Source organism: Acomys russatus, chromosome 27, assembly GCF_903995435.1.
Source record: "Acomys russatus chromosome 27, mAcoRus1.1, whole genome shotgun sequence".
NCBI lineage: Eukaryota > Metazoa > Chordata > Mammalia > Rodentia > Muridae > Acomys > Acomys russatus.
The window spans coordinates 36,791,164-36,813,815 of record NC_067163.1 but is presented as its reverse complement, the minus strand read 5'-3'; the positions used below and the strand labels follow the sequence as shown (position 1 = coordinate 36,813,815).

The following is a 22,652-nucleotide window of genomic DNA, read 5'->3' as shown; positions in this document are numbered from 1 at the left end:
GCTAGAGATGATGGGGGTAAAGCTCTTACCTCAGGGTAGCCAAGAACAGGGAGGGAGAGAGATGCAGAAAAGAAACCAGAGGGAGGGAGGGAGGCAGGGAGGGAGGAGAGAGAGGGACAGAGGGAGAGCAAATGAATGTGGGTCAAATGATACCCTTTCTAGGGCATACCCTAGTACCATCCTCCTTTCAAGTAGGTCCATCTACCAGCTTTTACCGCCCTGCCATTTTGACTCTAGCATTAAATTGAAGGACTGATGAGGTTATAAATTCATGGCCACCATGCTGGGCAAATTCCACCGTGTAAAACCAGCCATGCTGTACTTTCCTGGAAGCTGCCAACTCCTTAAATAAGCCTTTATCTTTCTTTTCATTTCTAAGCAGTAATATACCTAAAATCATGAGTTTGTTCCCTCCTCTGTCTAACACTCAAATAGTACTTACTGTGTCTCAAGTATTTTTATGCTCAGTTTAAGTCTCACAACTCCTATGGCATAGGTAAATACAGAGAGCGGTTAAGAACTTTCTCCAAAGACATATCTCTGGAGAACAGGAAAGGAGGGTTTAAATGTTAGCCGTCTGGCTTCCCAGGTCTGTGCTATGAAGTTCTTAACTTGTTTGATATATTTAGCCTCTTAAAAATACACAATAAGTGTGAGAGTGTTAAAATGGAAAATACTTAGCTATGAATGAGCCCCGTAAACGCATCTTGCATAAAGCCTATATCTAACGATGGCAGAGAATGAAAGTACACTTTTTAACCTCTTGAATATAAAAATTATAGCCTGCTGACTGCACTGGACACCTTAGAATAGGCTATAATAATAGTTCATGCCAGGGCTCGGATGTGAACAGTATTGTCATGCTAAATGAAAGCCGTGACACCGATGTGTTTTTAAACTTAAATGCGTTTTATGGCTAACAAGAATCTAAAAGGACATGGAGCTGAGAGGGGCACATGGTAGGAGGTGGATATGGGATGAGTTGGCAGGCGGATGGAGGACTGAGGTGATCAAAACAGATTGTAGGCATACGCAAAATTCTCAAGATTGGATTAAAAAACATAAAAATAAAAGAATCTTAGACTCAAGCACCTTTCCCAACAATTCTTACTTGCTGCCCTTGTTTATATGTTCCTTAACTGCGGATTTGAGGCAGTTGTTAAAGACCTTCTCCCTCGTCTTGGCTTGGTTTTCAAATGTACTCTGTGACTCTCTCCCTCCCTCAGTCTCCACAAGATTTACCTTGCTATTACATTTGACACATGCTAAAAATAAAATAGTTTACAACCTCAGAGACTTGACCGGCTGCCTTTGCCGGGCTTAAGAGTGCTCAGCAATAAGAGAGCAGGCTAGCATGAGAACACTTCCATGGATGCCCAGGGTGCAAGTCAGTGAGGTGGCAGGACATGGGTGCGTGTGTGTGCATGACCACATTCTCCCATAACGTGCAGTACAAGCCCAGCTATGAGCTGTGACCAATTTTATCATACGAATTATGAGGAACAACTCAAGTGTCATCACTGTGCAAGTCAGTTCACTATGTTCACACCTTTCACTGTGTGGGCTCCAAGGATCTCCCAGCATGCTTTTGTTCAGGAGGCAGTTGTGACTAGTGTAACTGCATGGTCTCTCAAGATGTCTATGTCAAAGCATAGGGATAGTGTGTGTGTGTGTGTGTGTGTGTGTGTGTGTGTGTGGTGTGGTGTGTGTGTGTGTGTGTGTACACCCTGCTGTACGCTATCAAAATCATCCTCAGGTCACTTTTATGACTAAATTAAAACGATGCCTTAATTTTTAACTTTTAGAAACGCATGAAGGCCAGTGAGATGGATCATGAAATAAGGATGCCTGATGCCAAGCTTACCAACGTGCATTACATCCTTGGAGCCCACACAGTGAAAGGCGAGAACTGACTTGCACAAGTTGTGTGCCATATGTATTCCATGGCATGCCTACACCTACACACACACACACAAGTATAAATACATAATAAGTTTCCTATGAAGTAGGACTTGGGATGTAGTTCAGCTGGCAAAGTTCTTGCCTAGTGTGGATTTGATGCCCCGTACTTCATAAGCCAGAGGTGGTGGTGTGGCACATGATACAACCCAACACTCAAGAAGTAGAGCAGGAAGATCAGAAATCCAATGTCATCTTCAGCTACATAGTGAGTTCAAAGCCAGCCTGGGTTACATGAGACTTATCTCAAAACAAAATATATGAGGCAAGTGAGAGGGAGGGAAAGGAGGAGAGAAGAATGAAGAGAGAGAGAGAGAGAGAATCTGACTACAAGAGAATAGAGAAGCAGAAGAGAGTTAGTCCACGTGTGTCTGTCTGAACATGTTCCTGTCTTAACATGCCCACGTCTTATGATGGTTTTCTCCCTTTTCCACAGGCATTTCCTATTCAAAACAGGGACAGGGACGACACCACTGTTCAGTACGGCAACCCCGGGATACACAATGGCATCTGGCTCTGTTTATTCACCGCCTACCCGGCCACTTCCTAGGAACACCCTGTCCAGAAGTGCATTTAAATTCAAGAAGTCATCCAAGTACTGCAGCTGGAGGTGCACAGCACTGTGTGCTGTAGGGGTCTCGGTGCTCCTCGCAATACTCCTGTCCTATTTTATAGGTAAGAGCAAGGTTTCAAAACCATTTTGTCTGTAAACGGATGCATTTTACTGTTGCTCTGCTAGCCTTGTTTATCTATGAGGAGACATTATTGTGTAAAGGCAGAGTTACAACATACTAGAAAAGGTGAGAGTTTTAAGGAATTTCGGTAGATGTGATAAGTAGAAAAACTGGCTTGGAATACAATTCATTTCTACAAAGTGCCAAGTATATTCTTGGGCATAATTGTTATTATTTGTCATTGGTGCCATCGCTCATAAAATATTGATTAACTGTGACATTTCCTACACATGAAGTCATTCATGGACCTACAGGATTCAACATATCCATGCTCTCAATTAGGGACTCCCTGCTCTCTACGGTGTCGTGTGTCTTACCGTGAGCTCAACTGTCTACGTGTGAACCTCATCGCGCAGGACCATTATCTTCTGTTCAGGGATGCTCTAGAGAACGGAGCCTTATAAAATAATGAATGGTCGCATATATGTGAGGTTGTCCCCACTTCTAATGCATTGCTCATGCTTTTCACTTAGTCATAACCCAGATGCTGGGAGCTCCTGTCTTCTGCTGGTTTATTTATGAAACACACTATTTCATAATGTATTTGGAACATCTGTACTGCTGGCGATGGCTTCCTTAAACGTCGCAAAGACCGCATGATATTTTGATCTGCTTCTATGGATAAGGGAAAGCCCTCCACATTGAAATGCTAATGGTATCTCACACACACACACACACACACACACACACACACACAAGATAAATCACAGACCGTGTGGTTTATACACCGAGAACAACAGCTAGCGATGCATCTCCAAGTTTACAAAGCAATTTGCGATGCCCCATGAAATTCCATCGCTAAAGACGAGTATGCCAGAGCTCTGTATGGAGCGCCCTATGCTCTTGCAGCAGGGCCTCCATCCGCCTGTCCCTGCAGTAGTCCTCGGATATAAATTATGTACTTTGGGATGTGAAGTAACCATTTCAAGTCTCTGCGCTTAATGGAAATGCAGAACTGTAGTGCATGAAAGAACCTAGGAGATAATTGAGTCGGAGGTAGCAGCGTGTGGCATGTTATGGACTGGCATTTCCAAGTCTTAGATCGTGGATGACATCACTAATGATTCAGAACTCAGTTTCAGTCTGAACATGGAGACATCCTCATTATCCTCATCACAGTGCTCAGACAGCCCCTCCAACAGTCACTACCCATCACTCAGAGGAAAGCAAGAAGAAATCCATCCATCCATCATTTTTTATTTTAAATCCAACTCAACTTTTTTCTTCCCTCCTAAGACAGACAGACCAAATACCACACTGTCACAACAGAGCACCCCAGCAAGACCACACCTCACTTGGGATGTTCTCAGGTGGACGGGCAGGCTCACAGCAGCATCAGTATTCAGAGTTAATTTCTAGTCCTCAATTAGAAAATGCCCCGGCCATTAAGAGAATCCTCTCTAGTTAGCTGCATAAATTATTTGTAGCTGTCAGAACTGAGCCGCAGAAGAATTTTAAATGAATTTGAAATGTGCGAGTCTCAAATGGAACGTGATCAATTACCCATATGTGTTTGTAGGGTTTTTTTTTTAAAGCATGGTGCACGCCAGATAGATGCTGGGATTCAGCATTGAGGTGACTGGTTTGGTGTCTGTTGTGATTGGCAAGTGTCTATTCTTTCAGTGGTTTGAGGATCAGCTTGACGTGGTTTCAATTTATTTTGGTAGTGTGACTGCCAGGATATGTTACCGTTCCGTGTAACATTACATTACATTACTGTTACTTGCATTCTTTTTAAATGATCCTTTCGTGAGTATAATCATCAAACTTCTATGTCAAAACTCAAATTTCTCTGTGTAACAGCCCTGACTATCCTGGCCTCACCTTATAGACCAGGCTGGCCTCAAACTCACAGCAATCTGCCTGCCTCTGCCTCCTGAGTGCTGGGAGTACAGGCGTGTGCCACCACACCCAGCTCTTCTGGTGCTATTAATGCACACTTCTCCCTTTACTTTTCTTCTTCTCCACATGGAAACATGAAGAATACACTCATAACCTCCCTTAGTAAACACTAAATACGAGTGTTTATGGGACATTTGTTTTGATTACACTGATGTCCTGGGAAGTATAAAGACAAAAAAATTCCAGTGCTTTCAAGCAAAATTTACTTCAATGATGAGAAAAATCTGCTTAGAATTTTCATTCACTTCCCCACATTTATGTGACTATCTATCACATTAACATGATTGTTTTTAAATCAGTTAAAGCATTCTGTGTCTTCATCAGTTAGTGTGATAATTTTTTTTTTCATCAAAGATGTTGCCTTCACCCTTGAGGAAAGAAGAGGCCACTTCTCTCGGGGAAGGTTGTCCTTGGCTAGTAAGTGTGCCTGAGAAGTGTGGTTTGGTTGGGCGATGTCCACCTGCTGGCGAGATCAGCCCGATAAAACATGAGCATCACCACACTGACAGTGTCATCCTCTGATCTTCTGCACCCCGTTCATATAAATGACACCATCCCTACACCTTGTTCTTGCAGCTCTCGGGTTAATTATTAATATGAAGCAAAAGCTTAAGAAATGAGTATGAGGGTTTTTTTTTAATAGCTGAAGGAATTATTCCAGAATATTTAAGAATGTTCTTTGTACCTTCCAGTATGATAACGAAAACTTAGGAGGATGTGTCTGTACCCTGCCTCTTTCCTGAGGCGACGTCCAGGGAGGGCCAAAGTAGATAACTTCTGAAGACAGGAGGAGGAGAAGGAGGTGGGGAGGCACAGACTTTGTTGTTTGTTTTTACCTATTTCTATCAAAAGTTCAAAGAACACAGAAAGACCTGTGAAGAAGGAGAAAATTAATTGCAGTCATAGGACACCAAGCTTAGCTTTTAGGTAGGTAAGGCACTTGCCGCTGAGCCCAGCAGTCTGTTGGATCCCTGGGACACACGGTGGAAGGAGAGACCTGACACCCTCAAGTTGTCCCTTGCAGCTGTTTTTCTGTGCATGTATGCTGCTTGAGATCATGTCCTACATCAGCTTTGACCAGTCGTTCCTTGTTTATTCAGTAGATACTGTCTATGTTTTGTTTTGTTTAATTCATCAATGAGCCCCCAAAAGGCAGGGACTATTCCATGCATGTGAAAATGTATTTGGGTACCCAGGTCTGCTCATTTGTTCAAGTTTACCAGTAGAAATCCTTGGAAGAAAAGTTGCTATATAGGAAGGCAGGTGCACTTTGGACCTTGTCAACCATGTTAATGTCACTATCCATTTACATAGGCACCGCTGTTCCTGTCACCTTTATATTTCACCATTATTTTTAACCATTGCTAAACTTTTAGATTAAACATTTTTAGTTTTAATGTATTACTAGTTATATATTTTAATAGTTACTGGTCATTTGAATTTCTTATTTTGAGAGTAGCCCTGTTCCCCCACCCCCATTAGCCATTGAAGGTTTATATATATATGTGTGTGTGTGTGTGTGTGTGTGTGTGTGTATTTTTTACACGTATGTATTTTTATATCAGGAGTGTGTGGCATGCACATACCGCAGCATGTGTGTGAGGTTAGTTCTGTCCTTTGACGATGTGTGTTCAGGGATCAAAGTGAGATTGTTATGGTTGGCAGCAAGCACCTTCACCCACAGAGTCACCTCACTGACCTTCTCTTCGTGTGTGTGTGTGTCTGTGTGTGTGTGTGTGTATGTATGTATGTGTGTGTATCTGTGTGTATGTATGTATTTATGTGTGTGTGCATGTGTGTGTATGTGTCTGTATGTATGTATTCATGTGTGTGTACATGTGTGTATGTATGTATGTGTCTGTGTGTATATGTATGTATTCGTGTGTGTGTGTGTGTGTGTGTGTGTGCGCGCGCATGTGTGTGTGTTGAAGGGTAGTTAGGGACACTGTCGTGATAAATATCCCTGGCTGGGGTGATGCTGGCTGTGTACAGTAGGCTGGCCTCAAACTCAGAGAAATCCTCCTGTTTCCTCCTTCTGAATATCGCCACGCCTATCTCTTCTGTTTTATTTTCTTTTTAACTTGAAGCAGTACTTATTAATTATATGAATATTTTGCCTTCTATGTTAAATATTTTATAGTAATTTGGTCGTATACTCATCTTTGCCACACACCATACAGAATTGTTAGATATATCAATTTTCCTTACAATTCATAGCTTCCATGCCATACCTGTGAAATCTAAGTAGCATTCTAAAGATACTCTTAGGTTTATTCCAAAACTTCGTTACTTGTGGTTGGTGCTAAGCATAGCCCCAGGGCCTCACGCATACCAGGCAGGGGACCTGTAAGCCTCATACAAGTGAGCCACAACCCAGCTCCCCAGAGGCCCTTCTAAATCAGCATTTTCCTGTATCCTCTGATTAACATTAAGGGTCCGGGTTGACTCATCAGTGTAGAAACATGGAATGAACGTCTCAATTGTAAAAAAAGAAAAATGTGTAAAAACGTAAGTTTACCGTTACATGCTTGCCTAACACTTAACAGAGAAAAGAGCAAAAAAACAAAGAAGGAAAATATGTAGCTTTAGCTAAAATACTTAACCAAAAACTTCACGTAGCCAGTTTTTGGTTTTGTTTGATTTTGCCAGCAGGTAGGGTACCTATGTGTATATAGATGGTCACATGTTACATATGTGTGTTCGTGTGAAGTCCAGATATTGTCATCTTTACTCTCCACTTTATTTTTGAGTCCTCTCGCTGCACCTGAAGCTTGCTCACTGTATAAACTGACTGGCCCGAAATCTCCAGGAATGTGCCTGCCTCTGATTCCACAGCACTGGGATTATAGACATGTGCCACCACATGGGTGCTGATGGCCTGCACTTAATTCCTCATGCTTACACAGCAAGCACTTTAGTGACTGAGCCAATGTCCCCAAACCCTGCATCTAGCATGTTTTCTTGAGCTGGAGCTTGAAAGATGTCATGGAGGGGGCTAGGGGCGGGGTGAGTATCGCCTGATGTCAGTGATAGGTCAGTGAAGAGAGTCTTATGAAGAGGAGCTAAGATGTATCAACAGCCGTGCCTAGCAAATACATGTCAGGCATGGCTTGAGATTGTGTATGGACTTTCTCATTTAATTTTCACAACTCAATGTATGATCTCCATTTAAAAGGAAACCTGCCTGAAGTCACACATCTAAGACATGCAGGAGATGGGTTCAGAAATTATCAAATACACTGTTTTGTTTTGTTTTTACTGTATTCCATGAGGTTTCTAAAGAAGCAGAAACAGGAAGGAAATTTGAGAAATTTAAACACTGGAGTGAAAACTAACCTGATCTGTGTTTATAAGGTTGCTTTGGGGGCATTCTGGAAGCGGGAACTTGATGAATGAGGTCCAGACTTGTGCCTTTCACACTTGAGTGTGCCCAGGTGCCACCTAGGGACTCTCACTGAGATGCATATTCTGAGTCAGCAGGTCTAAAGTGAGAACTGAGCTTGTGAGTTTCCAACAGGCCCCCAGATGCTGCTGCTGGGGTCCATAGAACGCGTTTGGGCATCAGGGCTCTCCATAGTGCTGTCAAATGCTCCGACGGATGACAGAAGTGTCCTGTTGGCACACTGTCCAATTCATTAGCCACCAGTCACATCTGGCTGTTGAGCACTTGAAGTGTGGCTCATTAATTTAATGAACTCAAGTTTTCCTTTTCCTCTTAATTAATTTAAACTTGAACAGCCACAGGTGGCTAGTGGCTACCATTCAGAGACAGTAAGACAAGAACACTGGGAGAAAACAGTGTCTTTAAGTGGGAGACCATGAAGCCAGTTGGAGTAGAGGGGTAAACAGTATAGAGGGCCCCTCAGATGGTACATAACAGAGTCCATGCATTGTCATTTTGCACATCCCCATTTAAGGAATAGCGAAATTCTTCTCAGGAGTCACATGGTGATTTTCTCTATACTACTTAGCTCCCAATTAAAATCCTATCTGACCTTTAAGGTGATGGGCCCTTACACAATGGAAGGTCTTCTGATTCATAAACACAAATGTTAAGTCTAAGGATAATACTGATTTTGGAACTATCAAAAAAAAAAAAAAACCTGACCTACTTTGATATCCCGTGATACATTCATTCTCCATTTTTTTTCTCCAAAATTGTAATTTTAAAGCAGTGACCAGTAGAATGGGTAGGAAAATGGTCTGTTCCTCGCTTTTACAGCTGTCTGGCCTGTACCCACAGTTATACAGCGAATAGGAGCCTTGGTTCTGACACCCTCTTTACAGAGGCCTTCCCCCCCCGCCACCCTTGGTGAAGAACAGCCTAAAGTTTTGATAAAGAAAGATCCAGAGGGTACATCTTAAAATGTATACATTAAATACAAGTCAGAGTCATGGATCTATACCATGTACAACTGCAACAAGCTGTTAACATCAGCCTTGTAAGAAGCAACGTCACTGACACTTGGCTCTGTAGTCCATGTGCCACTAGGCAGAGTCTGAAGAGCCTGCCTCTTCCCCTCCTAGGGAGCCTTGAAGGTATTTTTGCACATTGAGTTAGTTGATTTTTCTCATCGCTGGGACAGAGGGCCTGACAGAGGTAAGTTGAGAGAAGCAAAGGTCTGTTTTGGCTCACGGTTCGAAGTAGACCCAGTCGGCGGGAGAAATCCTGGCAACTGGAGCTGCAGGCAGCAGATCGCGATGCACTCACAGACAGGAAGCAGGGAGACATGAGCACCTGTGCTTAGCTGGGGTTTGTGGGTTTTGTTGTTTTGTTTTGTTTTGTTTTGTTTTTCATATCATGTACTCTGGGGTTCTGGAACGTACCAAATGTAGGATGGCTCCTCCACTCTCTGCCTGTCATTGTCACACAGGTGCTTAGAGCTTTGTCTCCATGGTGACTTCAGATGCTGTGAAGCTGGCAGTATTAATCATCACACATGTGTTCTTCCAACTTAAGGAACACTGAGAAAACAAAGAATACTATTCAAACATGTTATGCTAGCGTAGCTTCTTAGGTTCTTGCCCTTTTGACTAGGTTTTTCCCTAACCAGTAATTCATTTGACATCAGATGTTTGTTCCCCCGTTTATAATATGTAATTCAGTGGTGGTTACATCCACCCAACCTTGCAACTGTTATCCCAACCCATTTCAGAACGCTTCTAACACTCCCTAAAAAGGGACATGGTCTCCATTAAAAGTCACTTCGCATTCTTTTTTGTAACAACAGTGAGGTGTGTCCCCCCACCCCATAGTGAAAAAAAAAATAACTGAATTTTTTTTTAGGTTTATAAACTTACTTCCCGAAAACTATCCATAATTCAGCAATATTTTTCTTTTGAGCTCCTTCCTGACATGTGCTATTTACCAAAGAACCACACACATTTCCAATTCTCCTTTCCATTTAAAAAAAATATATATATGTTGTTATTTATTTCCATTGATCAGCTTCTACCAAGTGAGTCTTAAAACAGATGTTGTCGTATGTCTGCTAAAAAGGGCCGTTTAGCGACAGGAGCCTTCCCTGAACCTAGTAAAAAGCAACCCGCAGAGCCGGGCTTCAGTGCAGTTAGGATTCCTCAGCCATTGTCTGGGCTACTTTTGAGCATATTTGCATTTTTTCAACACCTTTACCTCTCTGTGTACCTTGAAATTGCTTATAGTCCTAGCTCTACATAGGCAGCTCAGGGTCAGAAGGAAATACATGCCAACCCTTTGTGCGTCACTGAAAAAAGAAATCAACCAGTTAAATATGTATGGTAAAATAAAACGTGTGGTGACATTCTTTTTTCTGTCTCGACATGTCCGTGTAATAAAAGTGCTGTTTTAGTGGGCTGTAGAACACAGCCACGCTGTGAATTACAACCCAGTTTTCACCATAGCTCCTTCCTTTAACTCTTTGATGCATTACATTCAGAAAAGAAAAAAAAATGCCTTTTACCTGAGATGGAAATGGGAGCATTTTAGCACTAAGGTGATTGCATCATGTGATGAGAAAGCTGTGTGGCCTGGATTTTACAGGGGCAATATTGTAAAGCTAAAATTTTGAAATCAATATTTGATTTTTGTAGCCATGAAATTAAGACACATTTAAGCCTGATTTAATGGTGGATGGAGGCCCAGAATAAAACAGCTTACCTGAGGGTTTGGAGAAAAATAGTAATTTGATTAAATGTACCTCAAGAGTACTCTGAATCTTTGAACCCCAAAAGGAGAAAGAGGTAGCAAAAACTGGATTCTGTAAAGCTCTGCATGTTTTTTTTGTTTTGTTTTGTTTGTTGTTTTTTTCCTTACTAAGAACAGCACTTTTCAATTGTCGCACTCCTTCCCCAGTCACTGAAGTCTGGGTGTATCATTCTGTGTTCTATCCCTGCTTTCAGTAGGAAATCTTATTGGGAAATTATCAAAAAAATGTTTTTCCATGTATAACACAAAAAACATAGAAGAATGGGAGGTCACTTGAACCCCAGTGCAGTCTGCTGCCAGCCCTGCAGTAGTAGCACACCAGTGCTTCCTGAATTGAACTCCTATGGGAAAAGCCTGTGTTATCTGTAGCTGATTTGTGACTGTGTCAACTTTTGTTAGTTTTTCTTAGCATATTTGGTTTTGAGTTTACCCTGCTTTTTTTTATTTCCGCAAAAAGAAAGCTTGTAGGAACTCTTACAAGCTTTTACGCCTCTACACCCCCCACCACCCCATACCACTACCACCACCGCCACCAGCACCAGCACCGCAACCCCACCCCACTACCACCACCACCGCCACCGCTGCCACCGCCACCAGCACCACCTTGCCACCACCCCCAAACCACCACCACCACCCCCCACCACCCCACACCACCACCGCCACCCTACATCACCACCTTTCCCCAGGAAACTTTATTTCATCTTATGCTTGGTATGAGGCCAGCTAAAATCAATAATATCAAAAATAGTGTGTTTAGGCAAACCATATTTTCCATTTGAACATACGGATCTCTTGACTTGGAAAATGGTCTAAGATCATGAACAATTAGAAATAACTTTAAATTCAGTTCATCTTCAGCGCATGCTTGTGGGCAACAGCTTATCTGTGACCTCCAAGGGATGTTCTCTGTCTCAGGTTATCATAGTTTTGTGGACTGTAGCCGAATCTTGAAACCATGACAGCTAAGAAGTATAGTGAAGCACTTACCAGTTCCTGTGCCATGATGCATAAATCCTGCACAAGTGTTGCCACATCATTGGCTTTTATGTTAGTGATACTGAGAGCAGAGCTCAGAGAGAAAAACCCAGAATAGAGAAGGACAGCCAGGGTGAAAAGGATGTCTGCATAGACTGCTAGGACTTCTCAGTCACTTTACTATAGAATGGTCATGTTCCGCTGAGTCTGTATGCAATGCTTCTGTCTTAAAACTTAACAGATGAAAATAACGCTAAGCCATTTTTGTGCTACATGTTCATTGGTCCCCCGTCATCTGTTAATGTCTCCAGCCTGTTCACCCTGCCCTTCCACTTTGGTACCTTTAGTTATAAAGCCAGCATCCATCCAAATAGGAAGCATGCGTTCATTTGCTCCTCCAGCGGCCATTCATTCATTCGTTCGTTCATTCAGCAGCTGTGTTGACTGAGCTATTGCTGTGGGAGGCACGCTGTCACAGATAACAATGACAAGGTAGCCATAGGCAGTGCCCTCTTAAAGATTGTAATGTTTTGGAGGAAAGAGACACCTAGCAGCTAATGACAGTTAGCATCGCTATTTAAATATAAAAAGTGAAGAAGGCTGGGGGTTGGGGGTACGGGAAGGGGATGACTCAGTGGTAGAATGCTGGCATGTGCTGTGCCCTCAGCTCAGTCCTCACCAGGAAGGAGATGGGGGAGGGGAAACAGAGAGGGAGGAGGGAGAAAGAAGGATGAGGTGAGGAGGAGAGAAGAGGGAGAAGAGAAGAGAAGGGAAGAGAGGAGAGGAGAGGAGAGACGAGGGGAGGGGAAGAGAGGAGAAGAGAGTCAGGGAGGGATTACAGGAAGATCACAGATCTAAGACAGTCAACGCTTATTGAATCTGGGCATTCGAGAAAGGTGTTTCTGCTAAGACCTGCATTTTGACTTAGGGACAAACTCTACATTTTTACCACATGTCCTAACTGTAACTCAAAAAGTCAGTTGTTAAAGACAGAATCTGCATGCAACTTAGAGGAAAGTTAGAAGCTGCATTTTTTTATTCTTTGTTGATTTGGCTAGAACTTTTGTCACAGTTAGCATAAGTGGAGAAAAATGTTACTTTAGAAATTTTGGGTAACTGAGCTAAAATTACCACAACAATTTATAGACTATTTTTTTTGTTTCTTTCTATAATATACATACTCTAAAATGTTTATTTATAAAGCACGTTCTGAGAATAGTTTTTTAAAACTGTTAAAGAAAAGCAATTCTGAGTCCTTTTAAAACATTGGTTGAGCACTCTTGTTGTAGAGAATTTCTTGGTGTGTGTGTGTGTGTGTGTGTGTGTGTGTGTGTGTGTGTGGTGTGCATGTATGGTGCGGTGTGTGGATTGGTGTGAGGTGTTTTGTGTGGAGTGTGTGAAGTGTGTGTGTATGTGTGTGTGTGTGTGGTGTGCATGTATGGTGCGGTGTGTGGATGTGGTGTGAGGTGTTTTGTGTGTGGAGTGTGTGTGTGTGTGTGTGTGTGTGTGTGTGTGTGTGGTGTGCATGTATGGTGCGGTGTGTGGATTGGTGTGAGGTGTTTTGTGTGTGGGAGTGTGTGGAGTGTGTGTGTATGTGTGTGTGTGTGTGGTGTGCATGTATGGTGCGGTGTGTGGATGTGGTGTGAGGTGTTGTGTGTGTGGGCGTGTGTGTGTGTGTGTGTGTGTGTGGGTGTGCATGTATGGTGCGGTGTGTGGATGTGGGGTGAGGTGTTTTGTTGTGTGAGTGTGTGTGTGTGTGTGTGTGTGTGGTGTGCATGTATGGTGCGGTGTTTGGATGTGGTGTGAGGTGTTTTGTGTGTGGGAGGTGTGGAGTGGTGTGTGTGTGTGTTGTGTGGTGTGTGGTGTGGTGGTGCATTGTATGGGCGGGTGTGGGTGTGGTGTGTAGGGCATAAATGGTGGGGTATGTGGGTGGTGTGTGTGCTGTGTGGTGTGTGGGTGGTGGTCTGTGTTTGGGGGTTGTCCTATTTTCAGAGGCTGTGCATCGGTAACGTGGTGTGGTTCTTGTTTGATCACAGAGAATCGCCATGTTAATTTCTGCTTGCTGGGACCCTACTACAAGGGGAAAGAGCGGGGTCCTTTGAGCTCCCTCATGTTGGGCATCTTGCTTTGGCTGTTTTTTAAGACCAGAATGTCAAGATGTGGCTCAGTCTGGCACAAGATTTGGCTCCTTCTTAACTCTAAAATGCAGGGTTTTTAGAGCCATTCCCTTACACTGCCAGCCCCCGTTGTACATTTTAAGCGCACATCATCCGATGAAGCAAAGAACAGGTGTATTTTCCAGCAAGGCCTCCTCTACGCCATGCTAAAAAAAAAAAAAAAACTATTTAGTCGTTTGAAAGTGTACCACACTTCTGGCCTTCTCTTCCCAGCTCCATTTCACAGTGGTGATTTATCCATGTTTCCAAAGAAACCAGCGTTCCCACCCTGTGGCTTTCTGTGCTGCACGCAGCGTGACTTAGGCTGGCTGGCAGTGGGGAGAAGGCTTCACCTAAATGCCTCAGCCTTAGGCTCATCCTATCCCCTGCCTCTCTCTCTCTCTCTCTCTCTCTCTCTCTCTCTCTCTCTCTCTCTCTCTCTCTCTCTCTCTCTCTTCTCTGCTGTAACACACTTTCTCTCCCGACCATCTTCAGTAAGCCTTCCTGATTCCTGGGAGAGAAGGCCTTTTACACCTGATCCTCCATTTCTCACCACGGCAAAAGCACGCCCATAGAACCCGCACAAGACAGTTCCTACACACGGCTTCTGAAATGTGAAACTCTTGGTTCTGAGAGGGATCTTTTGATTTTTGTTTGCTTTTCATGTTTTCCTCTTAGTTATTACCAATGCTGCAGTCGGTTTAATTCCATTAAATATAACTATGGTTAATATCTCCCTTAGGCATTAATCCCATTAGACATAACCAATGTTGGATATCTCTTTTAGATGTGGAATTCAAAAATGTGAGTAAGACATAGTCTTCGCTGCAGTGATTTCACAGTCTTATATGTGAATAAGAAAATATGTCAAAAGTGCATCTCGCGTTGTAAATTTTTCTTCCACACCATGTATTAAGTGTGTTCCTCTCAAGGCTTGAAACTTGGAAGTTGCATCTGTACTGTCATTTGCTAGCTCTGTTATCTGAGCATGGCGCTCCCATAAACCTGAGGTCCCTCAGTAACATGGACAAACTAAGTAAATGGAAGAAAGACTTACATGATCTGAAGAAAAACTAGATTATGGTAAACAATACATCTAATAATAATAACACAAGGCCACTTTGGGGGAATATTTAGCAAAATAACCAAGTGTTGTATAAAACTGCAGCTGTTTCCTTAGTTTTAGTGACTCTGCCATCACTCTCCCTCCTCCATGTTCTAACCCAGGCTAGCACAGAGCTCACCATGTAGCCCAGAGCAATTTTTCTTCCTGAAAATTAGAGTGCAAGTCACCATACCTGGCCTCATCTCTGTTTCTCATAACAAGCCGTGAGCCAAACATTCATGTCCACAGTTTTTTTAAAACTAAGAGTTTTAGATGCAGAAAATCAGTTATTTGTTCATTCTTAGAGCCAGTGAGTTATTGCATCAAGGGACCGTGTCTAGACCATCTCAATTAAAATCTATATTGTAGGCTTTTTTTTTTATCTGCTCAGATATCAGAATTTGAAGGTTGTATATGAGCAGGATAATTAACATTGAATGACAACAAGGGATTTCTTCCATTTTGAATTCTTGTTCTGCCGTATTTTATGAGGAAGGTCTTGATGGGTGGCAGAGTTTCTCTGATGGATCCTGAAACTTCTTTCATGGAAGTTAATTTCGTAGGCATGCATTTCTACGTGGCTTTGCTAATATTGCCTATAGTTCATTCCATTCATCTTTATAATGCTTTCTATTTACATTGAGATATTGCTATCAAATTTATATTAAGAGATCATGCTATCAAATTTCCTCTTAAAGCACAAAAAAAAAAAAAAAAAAAAAAAAAAGCTTTTGCCAACCATACCATAGAGGAGATAGGAACTTCTTTCCCATGTCTGTGAATCCCTGCTTAAGGAAATAGGTAAACTGCTTGCCTTTGCTTTCAGACACTTCATTCGAGATCAGTGGTTCTCAGCCTGTGAGTTGTGACCCCTTTGCGGCGGGGGTTGAACACAGCAGTCGCCTAAGACCATCTGCATATCAGATAGTTACATTACGATTCATAACTAGCAAAGTGACAGTTAAGAAGTCGCAAAGAGAATTATCTTGTGGTTGGGGGTCACCACAACACAAGGAACTGTACTAAAAGGCCACAGTATTAGGAAAGCTGAAAACCACGGTTCTAGATCTTTAATCTTGTCATTAAGTGCATTTCTGGTTGTAACAAGCTGAAAGCACAGGGCGGTGGCTGAGCCTGTATGAGTCGCACTGCATTTGTAAACAGAACCCAGCCATATTATTTCAGCCATCTCAAATAATCATAACTTTCATCTTTATTTTCTATTGCCAGAGCAGAGATATTTTTAGATGCTTTTAGCTTCTTCAGAGAAGATCTTTCTGGTCTCAGAAAGGGATCACACATAGAAAAGAGATGCATGCTTAAAGGGGGAAAGTGGGCCATTTATTTTTAGACAAGGAGAGTAAGACCACCAAATGCAGAAGCAAGCTGCCACTGGAAACAAACCTCCTGGGGCCAGACGCTGCAGCTACCTCTGTGTTTTTGTTTGGACCACATCCAGAGATGCTTTAGAAGTACTCGTTAATAATAGCTAAAAGAACATTAATAATTACGCAAAAGCGCTTTCCCAGGTGAGTGGTCCCAGGTGATCTTGGGATCATGGGCTTTCCAAGACCTTTTCTCACTCTTTAGTAAGAGGGTAACATGACAGTCAAGGGAGAGGACGGTACTGGTATCTGTCACCATTACCTGTGTCTGCTAGGTGCTGGGAGATAGCAAGGAAGGAAAGTCACACCACAAATCATTCTGCAGGAAGTGCCACCTCGTACTGGAATTGCACTGCCACAAAGGGACCGGTTTTGTAGATTTTTGTCACAATTTAATATACCAACATTCCTCTAAGAATCTTCATATTTTAATAGTTTGATAATGGTAAGGTATCATTTAATAATGGTAAGGTATTTTAACATTGCAAAGATTTCTCTTTTGGGAGGGATGGAGCCCTATTTTCCATGACTTTTACTCGTGTGTGTGTGTGTGTGTGTGTGTGTGTGTGTGTGTGTGTGTGTGTGTTGCAGATCCACTGGGGCAAGTGCTGTACCACAGAGGTACACCTCAACCATTCTCCCACCTTTATGAAAATTCAGTTAATGCCAAGGGGCGGGGAAATAGGTTCTTAGTTAAGTCATTAGCATACATAAACATTTGTTGTGTAGTTCGGAAAGCTGCTGTGGAAGAAAGCAATCCGGATGAAGACAGAGTCCGCGCTACAAGACTGAGTAATGAGCAGGAGCCATGGGGCTTTGAGGCAAGCTGCTAATAATTGTCACTAATGAGTCCTCTGCCACCTTCGCTGAGAGAGGCAAGTGCGGTGCATTGGCAGGCAGGGAATAGTATACAAATCACATAAATGATTTCACTCTGTATTTTTGAATGTTCTTGAAAATAGTCATATTCTTCAACATTGACAATTGTCCCTCCAAGATCCCCTGGCCTGATTATGGCTTGTCCCCTTTGGGCAGGTGATTGTGTTGGTAAGGCGTTCTTTCTATTAAATGGGGGAATGAATGATTCTTTCAGTCAGTTAGCCCCCACACTAGAGAATCCTAGAAAAAGATAATAATAATAATAACAATAATAATAATAGCCCCCACACTAGAGAATCCTAGAAACAGATATTAATAATAATAATAATAATAATAATAAGAAGAAGAAGAAGAAGAAGAAGAAGAAGAAGAAGAAGAAGAAGAAGAAGAAGAAGGAGAAGTTGTCTGCCTTAGAAATCCTAACTTCATTCTCTCTGTGACCAGAACAGCAGCTTGGTTTTCCTCAGCATTTATACTGGTTGTCAGTGGGCAGTGGAAAGGAGCAGTTCCTAAGTGGTAACTATAGGGGCTTTATACTACACTTACGGAGTAAGGAAAAGAAAAGAGTGGCTTTCAGACGTAGACTTTTAAAATCTCACCATATTAAGCATTCTCCCTAGGATCCCCATTATTACTTAGCCTCTTTGGGTTTGTGTATTGTAATGTGGTTATCCTGTATTATGTGGCTAATATCCACTTCTAAATGAGTATATACTATGTGTGTCTTTCTGGGTCTGGGTTACCTCACTCAGAGTGAGCCTTTCTAGTTCCATCCATTTGCCTGCAAATTTCAGGATTTCTTTGTTTTTAATAGCTGAGTAGCATTCCATTGTGTAAATGTACCACATTGTCTTTATCCATTCTTCAGTTGGAGAACATCCAGGTTGTTTCCAAATTCTGACTATTACAGATAAAGCTGCTATGAACATAGTTGAGCAAATGTCCTTGTATGGTAGAGCATCTCTCAGGAGGATGCTTAATTCTCATCCAGAAGGGCAGATAGAATAGACACCGGAAGTGCTTGAAGAGAGGGAACAGGACAGGAGCCTACAATAGCGGCCATCTGTAAGACTCTACCCAGCAGAGGATCGCAGCAGATTCTGAGACTCACAGCCAAACTCTGGAGCAGAGCACAGGATGACTTAGGGAGGAGTCGGGGATAGAAGGACCTGAAGGGGACAGGAGCTCCACAAGGAGAACCAACAGAGCCAACAACAAACCTGGGCCCAGGGGGACCCGCAGAGACTGATGCACCAACCAAGGACCATCCATGGAGAGGACCTAGACCCCCCTGCTCAGATGTAGTCAATACGCAGCACAGTCTTCATGTGGGCCCCATACCATGAGGAGTAGGGGCTGCCTCTGACATGGACTCTGGTGCCCACTCATTGACCACTTCACCCTGGTGGGGTGGCCATGCTAACACACAGAGGAAAAGGATGCAGGCAGTCCAGATGAGACTTGATAGGCTGGGGTCATATAGTAGGGGAGGAGGGCTCCGCCTTTCTGGGCACTAGGGGAGGGGTAAAAGCGGAACAGGAGGGCCGGTGGGACCAGGAGGAGACAAGGTAGGGGGCTACAATAGGGATGTAAAGTGAATAAAAGAAAAGTAAACAATTTTATTAAAAAAAAAACACAAAATTTCGTCATACATAAAATAATATCAATCAAATGTGGCAGAAACAAGCGTATGAGCTAAATTTGTTAATTCCCATCGAGACGTGTTGATGATGGCCACTTATTTAGGACCTCATGACAAAAAAAAAAGGAGGAAAAAGAAAAATACAGTACAAATATAAAATATTGGCGGTTGTTCCTGTGCCTCTTCTGTCCTCCTCCTCCCTACATCTGCTCATTTATAAAGCCTGTGATTTTATTAACCTTATTGTAACTTGCCACATCAAACATTGGTTCTTTTAAATACAAAACCATGTAGTTGACAACTGGAGAACATATGGATATGAAAGCTTGTGTGAGAAATACTGATTTTTTTTTTTTTTTAAAGAACCATATTTGGGTCAGGAAGGTATAAGCTGTTGAAATAATATTAGCCTTAAAAGTTAATAACAAATAGTAATGGATTGGCATGCCAGAATGTTGCCTACCACATTTTGTCAACATGCATATAAACACAGCAGGAAATCCAAAACAAAAGCTAATTTATGACAAAACAATGCCCCCCTAATGATGGCGTAGACCGTGGGGGTCCGCGTTACAAATACAGTCTTTGCATGAGCGGGTTCATTTTACATAGAAGACTTGGGTGCTTTCTGGAAGTATGATTCAAGTATAATCATTACCCTAGATTTAAGAGTATCTTTCTTATTTTTCCCTCTAAAGCCTAGACATCCCACATGTGCATCATGCATATGTAGATATTCATGAAATTAAGAGGGGGAAAAAATGAGAACTCCAAGATGGCCCCAGGAATCATCATGTCTTGTCATACTTTGACCTAAGCAGGGTAGTTTTTAAAATAAAAATGAAGGAACAAAGACATAGGTATTTTCTTGATTCCCAGAGGTGGGTACTTTTGTCATCACTCGAGGATTTAACCTAAACATTTATATTCTTAAATATATTGACGCATCATAGAAAGTAAATCAGAGCGACGTCTTAGGGAGCATCTCGTCCAGACTTTTCAGATTTTCATCTAAATAAGATGTAAGGCCCGGAGAAGCCCAGAAACGCCTGCTGGGATTCCTCGGGTAGATGGAACTAGAATTGAGAGTAGGATGCGGGCTCCTTTTAACATAAACAGAAGATGCCTCGGGCAATCCATACTGCAACAGGCCCCTTTAGTTGAAAAAAGCTCTCGAGTTGATTTTTTTTTTCCCCTACAGCTTCTTTCTATTAACGGGTTCATAATGACGCTTCCTCCCACAGATTATTTTGGGGAAGACATCCCATGATGGATGAGAGATGAATGACAAGAGAGGGGAAACTAGACCTCTCCTCACTTGGGTGAACATTTCGGATTTGGGAAACTAAAGAAGACTGAATCCCAGATACTGAGGATGATATATTTTTAAAGTTCGGTGTTTCTCGCCAGACCTCAGTTCTCGCGTTATCTTGTGCATCACGTCTTTTTGAGACGGCTCCCTTGCGCCTGTCCTATTAGACAGCAGTTAGGCCTTAATGGCAGGCCTGCTAAGAGTCGTGTTCTCTGTTGCCAAGACCTCGGAGGGGACTCCTCAGGCTTCAGGTAGCTGATGGCGAAGGGTACCCGCCTCTGCGTTCCCTTCACAACATCCCCCTGTAATTTGCTCCGAGGCTCTGGCACACGGCTGGACTCTTGTCGGCAGCTGTCACCACCCCTCCCACACTTGGCAGGATCCAGGGACTCAGACAGCCAGTAGAAATAATCGTAGCTGTGGTAACAACTTCAGTGGCACGCTCCCCAGGGACAAGATCAGATTTGGCACCTTTTCTCTCAACGGGAATCTAAAAATGGCACCGAATTTGCTACTTGGTGGTATATAATTTTATTTAATTACACATTTTTGGTTTCAAGTGTTCCACATGCTGGCTCCTAAGTGTCAAACGAACATATATTGGTTTAAAAAAAATAAATAAATAAAACACTGGCATCCCCCCCCCTTTTACAAGGTGGAAGGAATTATAACACCATGGGTTTGCTCAGTTCCACCCACCTTGAAAAATTGAGAGAATGCCTGCTGTAATTTCTCTCACTGGAATAGTCTTCAAATCCAAAAGAAAATCCCTTCATAAAATTTTACTGAGGCATCTTTACTCACACACTGTCTCAAAATTATTTCAATTCACAAGGGTTTCCCCCCCCCCTACCCCCTTTTAACTTGTACTAGAAAAACCTACGGGCGGGGGGGGAGGATATTAAGAGGTTATAGAGAGAATGTTTTTCAACCACACCAGAAATATTTTCATTTTCAACATTATAAAACTGGTTACAGTCCAAGAATACCATAGGCAGCCTAAAAAGCGACATTCTAGGGCTGGCGAGACGCCTCAGCAGGTACAGGCCCCCGCCGCTCCAGCCGGGAAGCCTGTCTTCAATTCCCAGAACTCACGTGAAAGGTGGAAAGAAAGAACCAACATCACAGAGTTGACCTCCAACCCCGACACAAGTGCCGCGAAGGACGCGTGAATGCGTATACACACAGTAATGGTAAATGATTTTATAGATGCAACTGACGCAGTCTGGCTGTAGACTAGATTTCTATATACAGTGTCTAAGCCGCTCTGAGAATTGATATTATAATAAGTTTTTGTCACTCACTTGAACAGTAATATTTTTAAAAAGCTCTTTCATTTCAGAAGGGAAAAAACGTCAGATGCTTCAACTTACTTAAGAGATGTATCAGAGGGGAATCATCTAAGACAGTTGTCCTCAACTTTCCTAACTGGCACCGCAACCCTTTACTGCAGGTCCTCATGTTGTGCTCACCCACAGCCATAAAGTTATTTTCATTACTGCTTCATAACTGTACTCTCATCATAGTTGTGCGTTGTCATTGTAAATATCTGTGTTTACTGATGGTCTTAGGCGACCCCTGTGAAAGGGTTTTTGGGTCCCCCCCAACCCCGAGAGGAGTCACAACCCAAGGTTGAGAACTGCTGGTCTAAGGCCCTCCCCAATGGTTTCGTGCCTCTAGAAAGATGGTCCAGTAGCTGCTCCTTCTGATTATTGCCAGGTCAACACGGGGTATCCTCAGTCACTCTCCGCCTTATTTTTCAGTCATTCTTTACAGGCCTGTGTTTCTGAGGTAGAGTAGCTTCCTGAGAACTTGGGATGGCAGAACTTCATGCTGAGCTTGGAGTTCGCTAGCCCTGGGATGGCAGGACTTCATGCTCTACTTGGAGTTTGCTAGCCCTGGGATGGCAGGACTTCATGCTGAACTTGGGGTTCGCTAGCCGTGGGATGGCAGGACTTCAAGCTGAACTTGGAGTTCACTAGCCCTGCTAGGCTGGCTGGTAGATCAGCAGATGTTGGGGATGCTGTGTCCACCTTGGCAGCACGGGATTGCAAATGCAGGCTCCCACACCCAGGTTGTGCTGGATGATTCATACTCGGGTCCCCCACACTTGGGTGGCAAGCCTTTTAACAACTGAGCCATCTCCCAGCCTTGGATGACAAGTAACAATAGCTACCATTTATTAAATACTGCCACAAGTCTATGGCCTTACAGCTGCTCTTTATTTGATTTTACAATCAATATATAAAATAGAATACTCATAATTTCTGTTTCATAGGCAGGGAATTTCAGAAATTATAAAATAACCTGGAACCGAGTTAATATAAACAACAGAGCTATGATTCAACCTCAGCTTCTGCCACAGCTAGAGTGATAGGGTGAAGGAGAAAGGGGACCCAGGAAGCAAAATAATATA

The 22,652-nt window shown here is 42.8% G+C and overlaps 1 protein-coding gene across 1 annotated transcript in view; it reads left to right on the top strand.

Moving 5' to 3' along the window:
• The window catches only part of Tenm3 (teneurin transmembrane protein 3), a 505,702-nt gene that overhangs the window by 342,318 nt on the left and 140,732 nt on the right, over positions 1-22,652 (top strand). Inside the window, exon 4 of the mRNA XM_051169939.1 lies at positions 2,396-2,634. Coding sequence (XP_051025896.1) covers positions 2,396-2,634 — 239 coding nt within the window. The remainder of the gene's footprint in view (positions 1-2,395; positions 2,635-22,652) is intronic.